The following is a 20,177-nucleotide window of genomic DNA, read 5'->3' as shown; positions in this document are numbered from 1 at the left end:
AAAAAAAAAAAGATCTTCTACTGTGCTGAATGCTGCAGTGGCACGGAAGATACAGCTCGGTGTAGAGGAGGGTGTGCCCATATACAAAGTCAACCCCAATCCTAGTGAATACACTCCACAGGTGGGAACTAAATGTGGAATAAGCAAAGAGAGAAAGCAACTGAGGGGCTAGAAAAGGTTTTAGAGAGGACATGGTATTTGAGCAGGGTCTTGGAAGAGGGGCTCAAGACACAAAAGGGAGGAGTAGGAGAAAGAGCATTGAACTTGGCTTCAGACATCTTCACTGGATTGGTTTCCAAATCCAAAGCCATCACTTTGTAGCTGTAGGACAGCGAGGAAATCTCAACCCATGTCTTCTCTTTTGTGAAAGAGGGCCATGAATTTCCAACCTACTAAAATTCTCTCCAAGGAGGGTTATGGTTGTTCTAACAAAGTAGACTTTTTTCCTTGACAAATGTCAGTCAAGGAAACAAATTATTTGTTTCAAAAAATAACTCTGGCAACTGATGGGAGAAAGAATAAAAACAGAAGAGTTTATGATTTCTAATTTGGGTGACCAACTAGATGTCTGCTGATATTTTCAGATAAAGAGTATGAGAGGAATCAAGAACTGAGGTCAGGGCTATGCATATGGAGAAAGTAGACTAACCAGACTGCATGGATCTGGAGCAGTGAGGAAGAAAAGAAAAACATGTATTCTGCAGGTCCTTTTGCTAATACTTAGAAACCCATGAATCCTAGCAGAAAACAGAGGGTGCACCCAGATCATTCTAAAGTGGTGTAATGAAGGACTATTTAGAGGTATGACAGTCTGTGACATAGGATGAATAAGGGACGCTGCAGCATCCAGGGATAAACCGTAGAAAACTTTATTCCTGTAAGTCTAAAGGAGGAAGACATGTTATAAAGCAGGTGAAAGCAAGAACTATGAAGGACGGTGATCCTGGCTAGAGCTGGGAGTCACAGACTGTCACTGCTCAAAGTACAGGGAAGAGCACAAACGCCTGGCTTCTCTTCTCCTTTACTCCCTAATCTTCTACTGCTGTTGACTCACTCAACCAGAAACCAGAGGACATGGCAGCCAGGGTGGTAAAATCTCTAGGGATCAGTTTCCAGGGAAGAGAACGAAGGACACAGAATTAACCAGGGAAGGGAGCCAAGAAGTTTCACCATAGCCCCTTCCACTCAGCAACCTCTTCTTCCTAACGGGGTCTGTTTCTAGAGAATGACTAGTGTTTGTGCCCAAGATGGAGCTCATGTGAAGGATTAGCTGAGCAGAATGGGTCTGTGTGAAGTTGTCAGGGGAGGAATGAGACTGGTGAAGTTGGATACCTAGTTGTCTTCCTTTGGCCCGCAGGAGATTCATACCGAGCCAATGCAGAACTCTCCCTGGAGCAGGAACGACTCAGGAACAATTTTATCTGAAGCCATCACTGCACACTCCCAGCTGCTGCCCATACACCAGATACCTCAACTTATTGGAGCCATGCCCTTCAGAGTCCTGACTCAAGAGGAAAAGGGGCGAATTCCAAAGGGCACCACATACTCAGGAAGCCTTCTGAAGGCAATCACCAAACCTGAATGATACTGCTCCCTCAGGATAGCTCTAGGCCTGTCCCTTAAGAGCCTGTGGCCTACACAGTATGGCCTTCAGGCTTTGGTCAGCTAAGTGCCTTTTCTATAAGGCCGTCTAATCTTTCCTGAAACCTACTGCAGAGTTCATGGCTTCTGGAGCTCTCAGTTCCATAAGGATTTACTATGGGTACAGTCCCCCATCTAAGTGGTACTTTGCAAATGTACCTAAATATACAGGAAGTGGAACTATTTCTCTGGTAGGGGCTCAATGCAACAGAACTGTCACATACGAATGGCAAAGAGGCTGCTGAATGCAGTCTTTCACCTTATTTGTCCTCTTTTAGAACTCACTTCTCATACTCTTAGGAGTCTGCTCCTTAGTGTTTTTCCCTTTATCCTTTCGTACACCTGGGTGTTTCTAACACCCCGACAAATTTAAGCCTCAGGAATCCCATTACTTCCTGATGGATCAACACCACCACTTACTGAGTGTTTGAGCGGGGGCAAGTTTCATAGAAGTGATCAGATAAGGCCTTTCTGCAAAGCAGCAGAAGGCCTGAGGTAATACAGATCCCAGCTTGTGCCAAGGCCTCTGCCAAGGAAAGAAATGTGTCATGTACCTGACAGGGAATCCAATCTCTCTCAGGATCACCACACTTCTCAGGATTGGCCTAAATTTCAGATCTCAATCAAATCAGCTTTGTGTTGAATAAATTTTTGCAATGGAAGGAACACTGGTCAAACAAGCCACTCTATAGGAACATAAAGACAGGTCTGGCAGAGTGAGAGACAAAAAACTGCAGAAATTAGAAGGGGGAACACTTAATTAAGGACTGAATCTGGAAAAGGCCACCATCCCTACTGGATGTGGCTGAACTATGCTCTTAGTAGGTGGTATAAAATCCCATGGTCTTCTTAAACATGACTGTTTTTTCTCTCCTGACACAGAGATGACCTTTTAAGTTTGATACCTTAATGTCAATAAAAGTTTCTCATTATGGACTGCTACAGCACCAAGACCAGCTGTGATTATGTACAGTTCCCGCTGGGGATGAGGATACACGGGGCACTGTTGTCTGCTTTCAGTTTCCCTCCCCATGCTCAATGTTAAATCACAGGCTGGAAAGGTTATTGAATGAAAGGTGCAAGAAGGTAAAATCTAAGAACTGTCCACTTTTGTAACAGAGGCTGCAAACCCAAAATGCATGGTAGCAGACAAAGCAGATTGCAATAGTACTTGCTTTCTCACATTACAAGAGCTACAAGAGGGTGTCAAAGGGACTCCTCCAGTCCAGGCGGTACCCTCTGTGAATACAAAGAAGTACTTTCTTCCTCTTCTCTATCTTTTCGTTTCTCAACTCTCTCATCCCCTTTATTAGGCATGGCAGTTTAGGTAAACAGGGAAAGGACTGATTTCCTCTTGGATCCAGCCACACTCTCCTAAACAGTAACAACATTATTCTCACATATGCAGCTAATGGTCTATGAAAGAATGTGCCGCTAGCGGGGAGTGTGTGGTGACTGATGACTAGATTTGGACAAGGAGGTTACCCTCAGCTTCTTGCTGGATCTAGTTTTCAAGACAGCCAGAAAAAGCAGGCCAGGCAGACAGCCACTGGCTCTGGTCTGGCTCGCTACCCACATCACACGTCTGATAGGTGCAGCCTGTTATAATTCCTGGAAAAAGCTACACAAGGGTTGTGCTGTTACAGCACTGAGTTGAAAGGGAAGGTCATGGGAAGACTAGTGGTTGGCATGCCTTATAACTAGATGAGGAATGCTAATTGAATACCAACCACTGAATTCCAGACAGAACTGAAATCCTAAGACACTCACATCAGCACACTCTGGTCTCAGAAATTAAAGTGCTAGGAACTTCAGTTTAAATTTACTTCTAAGACTTTCGTTCTGAGGAAGACATCAGAACCTTTCTACTATAAAAATTCCAGGTGATCCTAAGATTTAGATATTTGACATATATGAAGAAACACCCACAGCAGAATACATGAGCTGCCTTTACAATGATCTAACAAAGGAGCCTGCGGCAGCCATAGGGTGCTCTCCAGTTGTATTTGTGAAGGCGTGACTTAGACATGACCTAGGATTTGATAAGCTCAAGGCAGTCTGCTGAGCCATGGCAGGACCTCTTCTCTCTGGCCAGTACACATCAGCCCTAACCACTGGAATAACATAACTAAAAAGCACATTCAACTAATGACAAAAGCAACACTCCATTATTTTCAAGTGATGACTTAAAAAAAAAAATCCCTTTCTCTGGAATAGGTTATAGAGATAAACCTGAGACTTAAAGATGGCTGACTGTCAGCTAAAACAGAAAAAAAAAAAAAAAAAAAAAAAGATAGGCTTCTAGTACACTGCACTAGAACGAGAACAAAAATAAGTCCTTCAAGTTATGAGAGTTATAAGAAAACTGGGTAATAAACATGAGGATAAATTTTACCATTAACAGTGCCTTTAGAAGCTAAAAAGCAGCCATACAGGGGAAGCACCATCACAAGAAAATGATAGGAAGTCATCTCTTCATTTCCCAAAGCCACTCTTAGCCTAGAAGAGACAAAACATAGGCTTGAGAAGTAGCTCAGTAGGAGCGCACTCACCTACCATGTGCAGGACCCTAGGTTTATCCCCAGCAATGCAAACAACAGCAAATTTCAGAGGTACACCATTCAGTCTGAAGCCATGCTACAATAATCCCTTGCATCTCCTTTCCAATGTAGCCATACTGGTCAAGCACACCATGAAGACAAGTAACCCAAGTTAAAGACTAAGTAGTAGCAGACAAAAAGCCATCACAATGACTTACTTAATTTCCTAAACCTGGCATGGAGGCACCTAATAGGAACATGGGACACTGGAAGAATGGACCAAGAATGAGAAAAACAATACTAAGGAACAGTGAGAGGGCTCTATGACTGGAACAGCAGCAGGGACAATTGGGTCAGGACTAAGAAGGCTAGTGTCATGTTTTGCCATGTCAGCACCTTAGATTAAGACCCGGCACTACCATTTCTTTGGGGCATAATACTTCCCAAAAACACTAAGACTCAGGATGGTCATTTATAAAATATATTCTGGGGAAGAGAGAGTGTACTCACTGGGGTTCAATAAAAGCAACAGATCCACTTAACCTGTATAACCTCAGAAGCATAAAGAACAGAGCTGCTCTCATTTCTTTGTGGGAAAGAAAAAAAACTGATCAATACCATAGTGATATATGTCATAAAATGGCTTTTAATGTTTCCCTTTTACAACACATTACTACTCAAAGTAGAAATGGCATGCAACTCCTCAAGACTGGCTGGAGGAATGCAGTTGGCAGGTGCCTGGTTGCTGTGCAGCTGGAGTAGCCCCAGACATGGAGTTCATTACCAACTCTGGATCCAGATACCCACATCTGTGGTACCCACATCTGTAGTACCCACGTCTGTGGCAGTTCACCAACTTTGGAGTTCTGGGACCAGCAGTGCAGACTGTGTATGTCCCAAGTACAGCTCTGGTCTGTCAATCTGTCCATCTTAATTGCTCCCTTCATGTCCTCCATTCCTGTCCCCACTATTACTTTTTTCAGCTCTGTAAGGTAATACGGAATGCTCTGCCTCTGCAGGGCCTAAATCTCCCATCTTTGCAGTTTGAATCCTCTGTTCTGCTTCGCATTTTCTTTAAGACACTTTGAGAAGTGTGATCCATGCTAACATGACTTGCTCTGTCCAGGCGACTCTTGGAAGTTGCATCTTCCATGTTTCTTCCCAGCTGATGGCTCCCTTTTATATCTACCACAGTAGGGCAATAACAAAGAACTGCATTGAGGAGTGAAGACAAGGGTCTATTTTCTTTCTGCCCAGTCAATCTTTGTCTTGATAGCTTTTTCTCTTTCTTTAACATGCATGCCTGCATGTACACAGCTCTGGAAGGATCCTCTTATCTGAGGATCGAGAAATATTTTTCTAAATCATGGAGTTTTCCTTTTCACTGAATGATATTCAAATTACAGACTGTCCTCTGCCTTCCCAGATATCTTCTCGTTGCTTGGCTTCCAAACGTTTCCTCTCTGTCAAAAAAAAAAAAAAAAAAGACACACTTAAGTGTGGATGCATACTTCATATAATCAGTAAGTCTCCCTTAATCCAAATTACAAAGCAACTTTAATCACAACACAGGTGGATTTCCTGGTCACCTTTTACTTGATTTCACAAGTTTTATTTTTAACTTTCTAAGTGCTTTGTAAGTAAAAATGATACCACTATAACTTTTTCTTTTGTTACGTGTGCATGGGTGTGGTTCTGGGGATCAAATCTAGGACTTCACACATCCTAGGGATATACTTTACCACTGAGCTATACATCCAGCTCCCACTATCTTTTATGTAATAGAAAGGAAGGATTTGGAGATCACAGAAATTAAAGTATATGGAAGAAGCCAAACCTAGCAGGACCCAGACTCTAGTTTTCCTGAGAGATTTATCTTAATTCTACTTTTTGGCTGTATTCAGTCCTTCAACATAATTGTCTATTATTCCTTGTGCACTAGTTTTTATAAATATTTCAATGGGAATCAAGTATGTCTTAATACTCTATTTTGTTGCTCAAATGGAAAGAGCCACTAAGCTTTACTCATATCTCCTACTATAACTTTATTAAAAAAATACTTCAGAAGTAAACCAAATCTCAGTATTTTGCAGAACACTTTCAAAAGCCTGAAATATCCTGGAATATACAATTCCAAGATGGAAAAATGACCACATATAAGGTAGGAAAAATTCACTAACCAAAAAAACGCACAAATCTGGGTAATCCACCTTCAATTTTTAATACAAAAACTTGATTTACCATATAACTTACCAAGACTGATAAAATACAAACTGGAAGCGATGGTATATGCCTATAGTTCCAGCTACTTGGGAACCTGAGGTGGCACAGATTACTTGGGGCCAGGAGTTTAAGACCAGCCTAGGCAGCATAGCAAGACATCATCTCCAAACTAAACCAAGTCAAAAAAATTACATACTGTTTGGTAGCCCGAACACTTTGTTAGCTGCCATAATACCAGTTCTAATTTTACAGCCAGTCACTTATCTTGACACTATAAAATGCAGATGATAAGCCTAAATGCTTCTCTATAAGGGCTATGGTTTCAAATTGTCTTTCTGTGAAAGACTGCAAATCATGAACTGGGTGAATTACAGAAATCAAGGCGAGCTTACAGTAAACTTGCTATTTTGACACACTTTCAAAATCAACACACTTACAATATTCTGAGCTCTATTTGACTCTAAGGGCAAAGAATTTTGACAGGAAGCTGAGTGGCACTCAGAAATGTGAGAAAGAGAAATTCCCTGATATTTGGGCACCATCTTGTGGCATTTTCTGAATATAGCAGCAAAATTACAAGACAAAAAATGAAGGTTAGCAAACTGCAAACTAAAAGGATGGTTCATACCGTGCCCTAGGACTCAGCTGTAAAGCAGGCTTGAATTAAGTTGAGATTTTCCAAGAGATAGTGGAAGGATAACTGACTTGTCTAAAAAATGTAAAGATTTCTCAGGAAGGCAGTATGGTTTTGATTCATAAGCATGGAGAAGTTAGGAGGAGACAAAGGCAAGAGCAGCCTTGGATAACATCAACACAAAATTGGTTCTAGATTTAAAAGAAAAGTTCATGATTAAGAAAAGTGAATTAGAACTCAACCTTGTTAAGTAGGGTAGGAAATAAACCAGAGAAGTAATAAGAGCAGTTATAAGAAAAGATACTGAGGAACAGTAAATGTAATAGTGCACAATTTCAAAATTCAAACAGTTCTGAAAACAAACAAAACAGTTTTAAGTTTGGGCCCAAATTCATTGATGGTGGCAAATCTAACCTGAAATGACCCAAGGTTGATTACACTCTTTACACATTCCATTTAATGTGTGTAACAATATACCTTGCTGCAGAAATATTAAATGTGTTTCATTTTCATATTATGATATATACATCATGGATATGATACCACCTTTCTAAAATCTGAAAAGTTTAGAATTCTAAAATATGCCCTATGTTAATGCTTTCTAATAAAAAAAAAAATAGCTCTGTATTACCAAATATATACGAGAGGAAATTTTGGCGGTAAACAATATGAGAAAATTAGTAATAGGAGAAGGACAAATTGAGAGGCACAAAGAAATAGTGAAAATGTGATAAATTTACAAAAGCAGAACATGAATACTACAGAGAAATATAGGTTAGGATGGGACTTCAAGTAATTTCTTCATTTTTAGGAAGAAAACAAAATTGTTAAGCTTAAGTGACTTGCCTAAGGTTACACGATGAAAGACCAGAAGCTAGAACTCAGGTCCTTATTCTTAACCAGCATATTTTCTACTATTCTAACATCTGAAAAGACAACCTGAAACATTATCTACAAAGAAAAGGAAAAGCATGTGAAAAAATTTATTGACATAAAGAAATGTCCCCCTTTTAATAGAAAAAGAAAGCAGATAATAGCTAACCAACTTCATAAAAAGAAAAAGCTCTTATTAACTCACCTCTAATAATTAAGAAAAGTAAACTAAGGGAAGAGAAAGCCTAATAGCAGCCAAAGGGCAAGGAACTAAGGGAGAACAGATTAGAAGATTAGAAGAAATACTTAATCTAAAGGATTCACATAAACTGGCCCTGAAGACTTCCATTCCTCAGTATAAGAAATATATTGACACATAACTATATTAAATAAATTAATCAAGATCATGGAGCAATCCCTCCACTTCTCAGGGAGGAAATGGTAAGCATTTAATATTTAAAAAGAGCCAGTTATACCTCACGGACAAAAGGAGAGGATGCAAATAAAAGACTTTCAAATTTTACTTCTACATGTAAGAAAATTGATCACAAAATCCACTTGTAGCCACCTACAAAGTAAAATCAACATGCTTTGTGAAGAAATTTGGTCAAATTAATTTAACTGCTTTCTTTTATGGAGTGACAAATCTGATAACAAATATTAATCCAAGTAATCTCTTAATCTTACCAAGGTTTTAGTTTTCAAGGTTACCAAATATTTATATAATCACCAATATACTAGAAAAATGTAGTCCAGATCTCACAAAGAGGCATTTTATTCTAGAAAGAATGACAGTATTACACATCAACACAAGAAAACATGTGCTATGTATTTTAACAATGCTTGGTGAACTGGTCAGCAAGTTTTAGGCTGACATTTTCACCTATGATTTAGGCAAGGGAAGTAAGCTTATTAAACAACAACTGACATGAAAAAATGGGTAAGTACTGCATCTCAGGAAAAAATATTGCCTTCAAAATATGATTAAAAATGAAAGGAACTTCGGACAACGTGAAAGAAAAGAAATCAAGAAAATACTTGATTTCTTGAAGGTCTAGACTAGAGAGCAGTAATACAGCATTATCCTCTAAGGCAGAATAGTGGAATGCCTAAAAAGCTTTTCAGAAGTTAGCAACCATGGTTAAATTTGTTTTACTATAGTAGACTAAGTATCTCATAGAGATGATCTTAAGTTCTTAGTGATTTAATTAATCAAACTGTTTACTTACTCTGCCTTTTAGGCCTGTGAACCAAAACATGGCTTTTCAGAACTAGCTATTAATCACCTGTCCTCAAGAGTAACATGAAAATAAATTATGAAGTAAAACTATAGCAGGTTTTGAAAATGGAAGGGTAAAGAGCTTATTCTAAGAGGCAATGACATCTATATCTAATTTTAGATAGGAATCAAACATTTGGGTAAGTGGATGATGGGGAAATTTCACACATATTCCTAAATTTAGGCACTAAAAAATGATCTACACTTTTATTTTCCACTTTTAGTGTAGCTCTGATCTGTTATGCACTGTACTGGACTAAAAGATACCTTTCTTGTGTTCAGGGACTGTGTACTATAGCTGTCTTCCTCCTGATGTAATCAATGTGACTGCTTAAAATTATTTGGATAATTCTTTTTCTCAATTCTCTGAGGAGCGGTATTAATTTCTGGATCTCCTTTAAAGGTATAAATAAAACTCAAGTAGGGTGGAAAAGTTAAGCATGGAAGTATTTAAAATTCAAATTTACAAATTCCAAAATCATTAATTAGAAGGGTTTCACATATGTAGTGATTAATTTTAGATTTTAGAAACATGTAAGATTTAAGAGTTTAAAGTGAAATAAAAAGATTTATGAAGAAAAATTTAAGTAACCAATGTCACCAATGGTCTAATGTATTCAGTCAATGAACATGTATTCAGTATCTTTTTATGTTCTGGGCACAGTGGCAGGCCACAGAATTCTTTAGGTAAAAGAAAGAAAGGCTAAAACATTATTATATAGGATTAATGAAAGTACCTATGCCAGGATGGTATACAGATTAATTCCCATGCTAATTCCAGTCAGTTAAAAATGGTCATTCAATATTCACCAACAGTGAGTATCATGACTGATTAGTAGTATCTACTATGTGTAGTGGATAGGGAGTCACAGTACATAACACAAATTTGTTGTTACTGGTTTACCTTACTATAATGTAGAACACTCAGAACACAGAACAGTATCTTGGATTCGTAACACACCTTTCTAAGCATTTTTACATATGTTGACTTACACTGTGCTCAAAACATTCTCCCTGAGTAGGTAAGGTAAGAAGTACTTTCACCCTGCTGGAAAGTAGGGCAAAGGGAGTATAACTGACTTTCCCAGGCCACAAGCTAGTTAATGGCAACCATTCCTAAATGATCTGCTCTTGATCTTTAGGATTAAATGTTGCTCAAACAGAGTGGTGTCCAGATGTTTTACTAAGAGAAAAAGAGGAAACTGATTTAAATTACCATGCAGATTTAAGTCAGACCAAAGTAAGATTCTTCCGACAGTGAAAGCTGCTAACTATTGGTATAGATACTATAAAGAAGTTTGTCATATTTCATTCTCTGGAGACTTTAAAGATTTTAATAAATAAATATAAAAGTGAAATTTATATAATTTTTATTATATGTAATATAGAATAGTATGTAATATAATCTTCTTTTGGGGGAAAAATGTCAATTATCTCAAAAGTCCTTCAAGAAGGACTACAGTACTATAGAAGAAGTATGAATTTTAACTGGAGAAGTCTACTTTCAAATCTCTCCTCTAATTTTACCAGGTAGGTAACCTTGGTCTAGGTACTAACTTCTTTGGGCCAGCTCTAGAGATAGTACCAGTCATCACAAACTTATAGTGACACAAAACTACTAAAACAGGTTACATTGACTACCTGGAGTTTCCTACCAACCCTTTTCACAAACAAAATCCTTTTTATGCTTTTTCATCTTAAAATCTTCAGAACTGATAGCAGCGGAGAGGCTAGGGATGTAGCTCAGTGGGAGAGCACTTGTCTAACATTCTCAAGGTCCTGGGAGGTTGGGCAGACAAAGGGGAGGGAGGGAAAAGGAGAGAGGAGAAATATTTCCTTATAATTATCTAAAAGTAGTACATATTTTCTTCCTTACTGGCAGATAACCCCACTACATTGTAAGTCTTAAGGATAGGAAATCTTGCTTTCTTTCTAATTCTCCTACACAGGGGAAGACACCACTCTGTACAGGGAAGGTGCTTAGTGAATGCCAAATAGAGCTAATAGAGTATTGCAGGATTTTTAAAATAAAAAGAGTAATGACAAAAAATTATGTATTGTAATCTATGTTAAACTCACTGCATAATAATCCTATTATTGCTAATAAAAACAGCAGCTAACATTTATATACTTATTATAGGTCTACTGAAACAAGAGTGCCTGTTCCTAAGGTTTTAAAAAATGACTATCTTTTATAGACTGTCTCATCTGACTTCCATTTTACGAATGAGGTAACAGAGGCCTCCAGAGAGTAAGTAAATTGCCTAAAGTCACATAGCTAGTAAATAGCAGAGCGAAAACATAGGACCTAGGCAGTCTGATTCCAGAATCAATACTATAATGCCATCCACTATGCTGTACTGCTCCCATCTGGAACAAAAATAAATGTTCTGCTTAATACTCAAACAGTACTTTTAATTTCCACAGGAAAACTTTTTTTTTTTTAAAGTGAGGAAGGCTTGGGTTCCATGAAGGCAGATATATGAATATCTGATTGATACAGAAAGGTGCCAGAAAAGAAACACCAAAAGTTTCCCAAATGTATTTTTTAGGTCTGAAGAACAGAAAAGCTCTGAAGCATACTAAAGGAAGGGTCCTATGTAATCTACGTAGTCTTAGTATCAATGGAAGGGATGATCTTATCACAGTGGGTCTCTACCCACAAATAACGGCATTCTTTAGAATAGTAACAGAGTATTCAGTTAGCCAACAGTCTCATTTTTAATTGCACCACTGAAGTGTCCTTTGTATAGCAAGGCATTTAAAACAAATACTTAAAGTGCAGCTGCATGCTGATGTGCTTATAGACAACTAGAGGAGAATAATCAAATAATATCCCGTAAAACAACTGTTGCAGCAATTGTTGGGATTCAGCTGATGCTAAACCCAAAGGGAAGCTTGGTACACTACACAAGGAGTCAGATGACCTTCTTTAGATACCATTGTTACTAACCTCAACTCATCTTTTGAAATACTTTGTAGCTATCACACAGAAATAATTTACCTCAGAGATAACCAAGTAAAAAAGACATTACTCATTCTTTTTTAGTTCTGCTACTGCCACCTATAAAAAGCAGGGCAATCTTCTCTGGTTTCCATAGTCTATATGAAGTCTTTGAGTGAACAAAGCATTAGAAAAGTCAAAACTACCTCATAATCATTAAGGTTACAAAAATTAGTTGCATTCAACTCTGAAACTCTAGCACCTGCCATGACACACTCTGTCACTGGTTATCTGGCCAGTGCAGCTGCGAGTCCACAACCTGCCTACTATCACCAAAGCAGAGTGCACAGGAAGTATTAATGGCCTTGTTAGACTGGCAATAAACAAGGACTTTGAAACTTCAATTCATTTAGTGGAAAAAATGAAGTCAATTTTCAGTAAGTGGAATTTTCAGAATAAACTGCCTCCACAGATTCACAGATTTTAGGCTTGGAAAATGAGACTGACTAAAGCCTGGAGGTTAATAAAAAGCAGTTAAGTGCCAAGTCCCAGTCTCAAGTTTTTAAATACAATTCAATAGCTTGTAAAGAAGAGGTATACTTTAACTTCAATTCCAAACTGTAAGAGAAGAAAAACCTTACTTGTGGATAAGGAAAATATTTTCTGAAAACTCTTAGATACTTGAAAATAATCGTAAGACAGGTAAATCCAAATGTACTCTAATTGAGCCTCTGAATAAGACAAAAATCCCTTTTATAGTTATTATCACTAATGTCAGTTGCTGGCTTTATCTCAATTTGTCTTCTACCTAAGATCGAAACCATTTAATAACATCATGGCAAGCACGGCCCAGTAAAACCACAGCAAATAATGTTTTCTGTCTACGAGACTATTATGTTCCCACAGGAAAACTTTTTCTGAGTTTGGAGCAAGAACTGTAGTAAAAGCCAATGAGTTGAGAGGGCCAAATCTATCTCTTAGAAAACAACAGTAGGAGTATGGATTAGGATGCCTTAACATGTACGGAACACAGACAAATCCTCAAATGTCTTTCTCTCATATGTTAAGGCTTGAAAACAATTTTCATACACTTTAGAAGCTCCTAGAAAATGGAAGTGGTATGAAACGGGCTTAATTTTTTTTTAAACGGTCGAGGCACTAGGGAGGAACATCACCATACCAACTCACCTCTGGCTTCTTGCAGTTTCTTGAGCTCTGCTTCCCGTTCTGTTTTGCTCTGCTTGCTTCGAACCCCAAGGGCACTGATGACTAACCTTCTAGCTAGGGCTGCTGAAGTCTCAGGCCGTTCCTTTGCTGGCTGAAGGAATTCTGAATGGGAGAAATGGAGGGAGTAGGAGAGGAGAAAGCACTCTAGCTCCAAGTGATTTAACTCAGTAATTGACATACAAAATAGACTAACAAGGGCTGCATCAGCAGTAATTAATACAAGCCTGATAGATGAGGATCATTGGAAATTAATATGGCAAAGCACCAACAACCCTGGCTTCATTATCTGCATTAACACAATTTCTTACAGTGACTACGAAACAGCTAAAACAGAGGTAAAGTAGGTAAGGTGTCATCCAAATCTGGTTGCTGCACTGCTTGCAGTTAGTATCTCCCACTCTCCAACCAGCTATTCTGATGACTTATTTCTAACATGGTCACTTTTCTTTTTGTCTCTAAAACCATACTTCCTTCATATGAAAAATAAACATCCAATAAACTCTGGATGGTGTACAAGTACTGGAAAAAACAGTAACACCATCATCAAAAGGAAAAATAAACCCAGAGATTTTAAACTCACCAGCATAAGCTCTAGCTTTGGCCTTGGCTGCTCTTGTGGCCTGGGACAAGGGCCGGATCTTCACCATGGTATGTTTAATACTCAAAGCATCACGAGCTGCAAGGAGGAATAAAGGGAACAGAAGGTATGAAGTAGAGCTATACAGAGGAAAATCAAGTATTTCCTAGATCTTTTTTTTTTTCACAACAAGAAAAAGATCATGAAATATAGAAAATATGTAAAGAACACGACAGTGGTGATTTCTGATCAAAGATCAGTAAAGTGTGGCTCTGTGACCAAATCCTGCCAGCCACCTATGGTTATAAACAAAATTTTATGAAAGAGAGCCAGGACCATTTATTTGCATATTGTCTGTAGTTGCTTTCTTGCTTTACCTTTAGGAAATAAGTTTGCAGACCCATGTTCTAGATGGTTCAGACAGGAACCAACATTCCAACATCTCTAGTTTCTCTGAATGCCATGCATGAGATCTTTCATGAGCCCAGTGACTTAATGTACAAAAGCTCAATCACATTCAGAGTAGGACTGCAATTTCTCATAGACAGGCTAAAGGGCTACTTCAGGTTCATTAGTCTAAGGGGAAAAAAAGTAACACATACTGTAAGACTTAGTTACACTGCCTTTTTACATCTCTATGGGTAATCTGTTAATGCACTGTCATGACTGACAGTTATATGTGCAAATAACCTTGGAAGGAGTTGATTATCTCTCCAAATATCATTGGATTAAAACAAATGGGAGAGGGGGAACACATGAGTACCAAAGCACCATGCTTCAAGAACCTGTATCTATTCTATTACCTGTATTAGCTGAATAAAATGCCCAATGGGCTGCAATAGAAGGGAAATAAGTAGTAGGAGAAAATGGACAATAAGAAAACACTGAAGTATACTAGATGAATACCTGTGATTGGACTGGAGAATACTCCTAAAGCATGTGTATCATCCACCCATTTAATATCAAATCCTTTCTTTCTGCAACAAAAGAAAATAATTTTATGTCTTAAAATTTACTTTCAACAGTAACATCTTTCAAATAGTCTTACATAGTATTTCATGAGATAGAGAAACACTCAAGACTGCACAGGTGGAATGGGGATGGCACAAAAACAGCTTGGAGGACAGAATTTTAAAAGCAATAATACCACCATAAAGAATTACCTGGGAGTATTTTACGTTCCCAGACATTTTATAGACATCAACTAATTAATCCTCACAAGTCCCCTGGGATGCAAAGTATTTACTGCACTATTTATAAAAGATGTTCTTATGGAACAGGGAATGAAAGAGAGGACAGGGAAGCAGAGGAGGGGGAGAAGAATATAGAAGGAGGAAGTAGTCAGGGAAGGTCACCTGGATTTAATGCAAATGTACACTCTGCCTTTGAGAGAAACAAAGGGAGACAAGTATTGTATTGCCAAGATGTCATTAGAATTTTTTAAAAAGTCAAGTAATAGGGGAAATAAGACAATTACAATCATAGAAGCTTCCTTCCATTTTTTTACTTGTAATAGAAGGATAGTAAGAAAGAGAAAATAGAAAAGATTGGGGCAAATTCAGAAAAATTTAAGGATAAAAAATTATGATAAGAAAAATACTAGGCAAGATTAGAAAAGTGTCAAAAGAATGGACATTTAACTACGAGAAAAATACCTTTTTTGGGGAACCGAACTATACAGTAAGCACAAAGACTATCAAGATGGTAAGAGATTTTTTTTTTTTCAGGAGGACCTTAAAATTGCTCATGAATTCAACAGAGTTCACTGGAAAGATCACAGGTTTGAGGGTCAGACATATAGGGACTTAAGGTTCTGCCACCTTAAGACCATGAATTCTCTTGAGGCTAGGTCTATCCTCCCATAAAAATAGGCAGAGTACCTTCCTCATAAAGTTATTGTGAAAATGGAAAGGCCAAGAACATGGTGTTGAGCACTCAGTGGGCATATTATAAATGAATGGTGTTCCTTTTTATTAAAAGCAATGTTTACCAGGAAAATTATTAAAACTAATGAAGATTGTAATGAAAACATAAGTTGACTCTGGTTAACAGACTTACAGGCATAATTCTAAGTTTTTGCACCATGACCTTTCTAAAAATTATTTTATAAATCATTATAAAGAAAAAAAAGGCAACTGCTAAAATATCTTCCCTCTTTAATAGTAAATCTTAAAAAAATCCTTTGAGAGGAAAAAGGAATAAAGTAGGCTTTGAAGGTTAGAGAATTTCCTGAACATAAGCAGAAGACTGACCACAGCATAAAATGATTACAGAGGTTAAAGATTGAAAAAGTTCAACAGCGAAAGTCTATACTACAGGACAATTTATCAAGTGGGTGGGAAAAGACCTAGATCAGTTCTGAGGCGCCTTTTAAGACTCCATGATTTCATAATCCTTTAAAATTCTTATCTTTTGGAAATGTTTTTAGATTTGAAAGAAAAATGGTCTTGCAGGTAAGATTTCAGAGAAAGCTAAGGGAAGTAATAACTCATAAGAATTAACCATTCTTGAAAAAATTTTAGGTATCAACAAAATGATCCTTGGTTTTATAAACTGTCATTATTTATGACAAATAAAGGTAGTTCTAATTTGAGATTTAATTCGAGTGATTTTAAAGCGCTATTATGAACTTTACACTGAACAAGCCCTGATACTGGGTCCTATCATAACTGTAATAAATTGCAGCTCCTGACCTACGCTATACAATTACAGTAAGGTTTATGGCATAACTAATAAGGTTAGTAACTAATAACTCATAAGTAACTAACTAGTAACTAATAATTAGCCAATAACTAATTATTAACTAGTAACTAATAACTGGTTAGTAGCTTATAACTCATAAGTAACTAATAACTAGTAAGGTTTAAGAGTTATGCCATAACTAATACACATCTAAGTGATATCATAGAGAAGGTGAAAAAGACTAGACCAGAGCAATAAGAGATGAAGAGATGATGTCTAAGAGTTCTGCAAAATTAATGAAAAACCCACATCCATTGATTTTGTAAACTCAGGTAACCCAGGTAACCTCAATCAAGATTAAATGAAAAAAGAAAAATCCACAACGCCCACATCACATTGAAAATGAAGAAGACCAAAGACAGAAATTGTCTAGAGCTTCTGTGACAGTTAATCTTGATTGTCTACTTGATCGGAATGTGAGATGCCTAAATACAACAGGCTGGAAACCCTGACAGAACCAGGAGGAGGAAGAACGATGAAGCCAGCCAGCACATGTAAGCTTGATTCTTCTTAAGCATTGCCTGCTAAAATCAGACTCCAGATTCTTCAGCCTCTCTATGTGGACTAACAACAGTGACTCCCACTGGAGATTTCAGGCCTTCAGTCTTGGGCTGGGGCTACATTACTAACCCTTCTCACTCTGAGGTTTCCAGCTCCTTGAACTAACCAGCTACTAATTTCTCTGGCTAATCAGCATCTCCTCACTGTGGGACTATCCAGTCTATGATACTAAAGGCCAATCTAATAAATCCCCCTTTATAACACACACACACACACACACACACACACAGCATGTGATTAAAAAACACAGTGAATACTTAAGTTTTAAAAAAATCATTAAAAAAACATATTGCCATAATCCCACCCCCCCAAATTCAAACATTTATCCTGTCTTTATTGCCACTTTCCAAAGCAGTTCTGGAAGACTTCTTTCATGATTCTCTACTTGAGCTGTCATGGTTGCTTCAATGTTTTGAATCAACTGAAAATGTTTACTTTTCATAGTCATTCTGACATTGGGAAAGAACCAGAGGTCATATTGTGCCAGATCTAGTAAGTGGATGAGGATACAACACAATGTTTTAATGAGCCTGCCTTTCTGTTGGATGGCACTTGGCAGCAGCATTCACTGCATACATTTGACCACACCTGGTAGAGAGACACAAAAGAGGACTTCTAGAACTGCTTCTGAAAGAGGCAGTAACAAGAGAATGTGTTAGAAGCAAGGAGAAATATTTTTGAGAGGGATTAATGGCAACGTGTCTTTTACTATAATAAAATTTTTAAAATTTCATTATTCTCTGTATTTTCAGCCACACTTCATATATGTGTGTGTATATACACGTACATATACATACACACATATGTGTGTATATATATATATTCTACTGGTTCTGTCCTTTAGAGAACCCCTGACCAATATACTATACCATCCAAAGAGAAAAGACAGATTATCAGAAGTAACAATCTGTCAGATTGTCCGCTGACTTATCATTAAGAGATAACAAGAAAACTGTAGAATATCTTCAAGTTTCTGCGAGAAAGTATCTGCCAATGCAGAACTGTGCTGTTGTTTGTTTTTTAAGATAGGATCTTGTTATGCAGTTTAGGCTGGCCTTGAACTCACTAGGTAGGTTAGGTTGGTCTTAACCTGCAGTGATCCTTCTGCCTCACTATCCTGAGTGCAGGGATTACAGACATGTGCCAGCATGCCAGTTTAATGTAGAATTTTATACCCAGCGAACATGTCACTCAACAATGAAGCTGAAATAAAACCATTATAAGGAAATGGAGGGCAGGGATACAGCTCAGTGGCAAAAGCGCCTGCCTGGCAAGTACAAGGTCATGAGTTCGATCCCCGATACCGCAAAAAAAAAAAAAAAAAAAGGAAATGGAGTTTGTTTCTGGCACATTTTGTCTAAGTTAAATTCCAAAAAATACACCCCATACAAGACGAGAAAGATTTCAAATAGTAAGAAGGTATAAGTGATTCCCAGTAACATCAAAGGGAAGGGGGATAAACGAAGTATAGAAAATGGATAAATCTAAACACTGAATATATATAAAGTAATAATGTTAAATAAAACTTAAAAAGAGAAAAACAACAATCACTCAGCCATAATAGAACATAGGTTCATAAATTGGGGAAAGGAGAGGTAGGAAATGGAATTAAAATGCCTTACATGGTTTAGAAAGAGTAAAAAATTAGTTTTAGTCATTAATAAATCAAGCATGCATTTTATAATTTCTAGAGTAACCACTAAAAACAGATTATCATTTCTTTAAAAAACAAGTAGAATAAAAAATACCTAATAAGTCCAAAAGAAGGCTAGAGAAACAAGAAAAAGGACAAGTAAACACACATGAAGATGATGGAAGGTAAATATATATTTGGCTATAAATCCAAATATATCAATAATGGCAATAAATATAAATGGACTAAATGTACCATGCAAATAGATTCTGGAGTTATCAATGATGACAGTCTTCTTAAAAGTTATCAATGATGACAATCTTCTTAAAAGCTAAAATGAGGTCTAGAAAGTCTATATGGCATTTTTAAGTAATTCAGAAGAGCAGTTTGATTTTGAAGATTTCTAATGTACCTGGACTAGACACTAAAGTAAACAACAGGAAATATCAAAACAAAATATGAAAACGAAAAGTGATTACTCAGAAGATGTTACTAGGAAGATTTCATTCCACCTTTCCTAATATCTGTAGTTACTCGTAAATACTTACTGGTAACTGCAGAAAACACGGAGAAGGTCTTCTGTACGAAATTCTTGGGGGAAGTCATAAATTTCAATGACATGTGGGAACTCACATTCACTGAGGTCAATATCAGGAGTTTTGTGGTTGTAATAATCAAATCTGGGTTCCTGGATACTTTCTTTGTTCTTTATGTTCCCTGATAACTAGGGAGAAGAAGCATATAAGTGACTGTTAACAGCAAATTAAAGCATTATAAAATATTATGACATAAATAAATAACAATCCCACTCCCTCTTTCTATGTTCCCAAATGTTTCTTAACTTTTGGCATTCACTGTATTAATTCTGCTCAGGAATGTAACACTGATCACAGTGTTTGCTATTTAGTTTCTATTACACATGTAGAATTTTTGAAAAGGTGCTGAAATTTCAGCAGTTAGGAAATTCTTAAAAACTGAGCTTGTACCTATCAACCAGTATGTAAGAAATTATAGACTGATCAGGGACTAGTTATTCAGGTTCATGGTAGAGTGCTTGCCTAGCATGTGCAAAGACTCTTGGATGAATCCCTGCACCACAAAAAAGGGGGTGGGAAGCACAGAAGAGGGGGCAGGGAGGAAGGAAAGCAGGGAGTGAGGGAGAGAGAGAAGAGACAGAGGGGAGAGGGAAGAGGGAAGAGGGAGAGGAAAGAGGGAGAGGGAAGAGGGAAGAGGGAGAGGAAAGAGGGAGAGGAAAGAGGGAGACAGAAGAGGGAGAGGGGAGAGGGGAGAGGGGAGAGGGAAG

General features: G+C 37.6%; 2 protein-coding genes across 5 annotated transcripts in view; one reads left to right on the top strand and one right to left on the bottom strand.

Moving 5' to 3' along the window:
• The window catches only part of Loxl4 (lysyl oxidase-like 4), a gene marked incomplete in the record, with an annotated part of 30,722 nt that extends 26,789 nt beyond the window's left edge, over window positions 1-3,933 (top strand). Inside the window, 1 exon segment of the mRNA XM_013506211.1 lies at window positions 1,355-3,933. Coding sequence (XP_013361665.1) covers window positions 1,355-1,425 — 71 coding nt within the window.
• Window positions 3,934-4,804: 871 nt separating this feature from the next.
• R3hcc1l (R3H domain and coiled-coil containing 1-like) overlaps window positions 4,805-20,177 on the bottom strand; it is a 78,024-nt gene continuing 62,651 nt past the window's right edge. For all 4 annotated transcript variants that reach the window (XM_005407657.2, XM_005407659.2, XM_005407656.2 and 1 more), the window contains 5 exons: window positions 19,423-19,598; window positions 14,845-14,915; window positions 13,942-14,037; window positions 13,323-13,463; window positions 4,805-5,644 (listed from right to left, as the gene is read on the bottom strand). In XM_005407657.2, coding sequence (XP_005407714.1) covers window positions 5,577-5,644; window positions 13,323-13,463; window positions 13,942-14,037; window positions 14,845-14,915; window positions 19,423-19,598 — 552 coding nt within the window. In that variant the 3' untranslated portion in view covers window positions 4,805-5,576. The remainder of the gene's footprint in view (window positions 5,645-13,322; window positions 13,464-13,941; window positions 14,038-14,844; window positions 14,916-19,422; window positions 19,599-20,177) is intronic.

The sequence above is a fragment of the Chinchilla lanigera genome, unplaced genomic scaffold (genome assembly GCF_000276665.1).
Source record: "Chinchilla lanigera isolate Chin_1 unplaced genomic scaffold, ChiLan1.0 scaffold00106, whole genome shotgun sequence".
In the NCBI taxonomy this organism is placed as follows: Eukaryota; Metazoa; Chordata; class Mammalia; order Rodentia; family Chinchillidae; genus Chinchilla; species Chinchilla lanigera.
Note: the sequence above shows the minus strand (reverse complement) of the source record. Positions and strands in the feature narration are given on the sequence as shown.